Here is a 1,753-nt window from a genome sequence, read left to right on the forward strand (position 1 = left end):
CCATGGATAAGGCTCCAATGGTTCGGTTGCTTCCAGAAGAAACTCTAATGGAATCCTTGGCTTTGATCGCTCCATAGGTTCTGTGAAATGATAGTACGTCTCCGGTTCGGAACAGTAATCCTGTAAATTTTTTACAATAAAAGAGTCCTGATTATAAATGTACTGTTGCCATCGTTCATGGAATGCAATGGTGCTGCTTACCAAATTTGCATGCATCTTTTTCACGAAGGCTTTGAATACGTCAAAGTTTCTTTGCTTCATTAACTTGTCTGATAAACGGAGGTATGTCACGCCATACATTTTTAGTGCTGGATGGCCAAATTTGGCAATACCGTTCGGTCTAGCATTTGAAAGGATTTGGTCATAAGCTTCACGGTCATATCTTGCGAGTGCATTTTCTCCTGCAACTTCAATCTTCTCCGCCCAGCCGCCACTAAGAACCTGCAGGAGAATGAACGCACTGAATAAAACTATGCACGAAAAGATTATAAAATGGTTAATTAAAAGAAAACATATGCATTAGTAAATGCTATTTCATAATAAGAATTCATGCCCTATATTTTATGCAAGCAATACTATCTGGAACAATCAGAAGTAATATTGATGGCAACCCGTAAAGGGACTTCCACGAAGCATCAACTACAACTAAGACTAAAGAAAGTGAAGTAAAATAAAAGATTTCCAAAACTCTTTCCTTATCTAAAGTCTTAGATAGATTCTCTAATCCATTTACATTGTTTTGTAGGTGTCTAAATAAAAGTAGGAAACTATGTCTACACATCTCAAGAAGCTAGCCAAAGCTAAGAAAGAGCAAATGAGACCAAGGAAGAGGACTTGTGCTTTGTTATCTAGCACCCCCTATAGCTCCTTTCCCCTTTGGAAGGCTGCCCGAGCTATAATTCTACCAAACACATTCATCCAACATCACCAGACATTTTTACAAACACCTTTCACTGCAATTCACACTTCATCTTCTTCATCATTCCGCTGTCATTTCTCTGGTTCTGAAAGTGTTCGTGACTGAATTGCAACGATGCTTCCATCACATATTGTGTTGGTATTGTGGATAATTAGAAACTATTTCTATGCGGGTAATAGAGTAATCTTTAGCTAGCATTTAAATAAAATATATTAATATTATTAGATATTCTTTAATTTGCGTGTAGAAATCTTGATATTGAATAGAGCCACGAATATTTACTAAATATTAGTCGGCCTGAAATGCTAGGCTTCTCCTGCTGAGGCTATTAAAGATTCTCATGCCATGCAGAAGCTTGAAAGGGATTATGTCAAAAGGGTCACGTCAGGACTTACACCATTTTAGTCAACAAGTTTGTCAAGAAAGAAAAAGTAAAGATAGAAATTTTGCAGTTTCTTAAAACCTGAACGTGAAGTTTCAGAAAGCTTAAAAGGGTCACGTCAGGACTTACATCAAGACTTAAAACTTCGAATATATATATATATATATATATATATATATATATATATATATATATATATATATATATATATATATATATATATCAATTAGAAATCTCATGATTTGTGGAGACGGAATACGATTGGGATTGAAGTTGAAACAAATTACCTGCTTGACAAGTTCCTCAGCTCCACTGTGGGCTTCAATTGGTTGCTCATTATTTCTCATCTCAAGACAAGTAAAATTTAAAATAGCATTGTGTCGGGAAAGCATCCTTGCTATGGGTCTGTATCCATCCCTATCACATAAGTTGTAATATCCCGCAGTAAGCTC

General features: G+C 35.9%; 1 protein-coding gene across 1 annotated transcript; it reads right to left on the reverse strand.

Moving 5' to 3' along the window:
- Positions 1–43: 43 nt before the first annotated feature.
- LOC106780753 (beta-amylase-like) lies at positions 44–1,648 on the reverse strand (the record flags this gene model as incomplete). The annotated part of the gene is made up of 3 exons (XM_014669063.2): positions 1,589–1,648; positions 202–441; positions 44–120 (listed from the first exon to the last, which is right to left on the reverse strand). Coding segments are annotated over exons 1-3 (377 nt in total), but the record flags the coding sequence as incomplete, so codon positions are not given.
- Between the last annotated feature and the right edge of the window lie 105 nt (positions 1,649–1,753).

Source organism: Vigna radiata, unplaced genomic scaffold (assembly GCF_000741045.1).
Source record: "Vigna radiata var. radiata cultivar VC1973A unplaced genomic scaffold, Vradiata_ver6 scaffold_1602, whole genome shotgun sequence".
Lineage (NCBI taxonomy): Eukaryota > Viridiplantae > Streptophyta > Magnoliopsida > Fabales > Fabaceae > Vigna > Vigna radiata.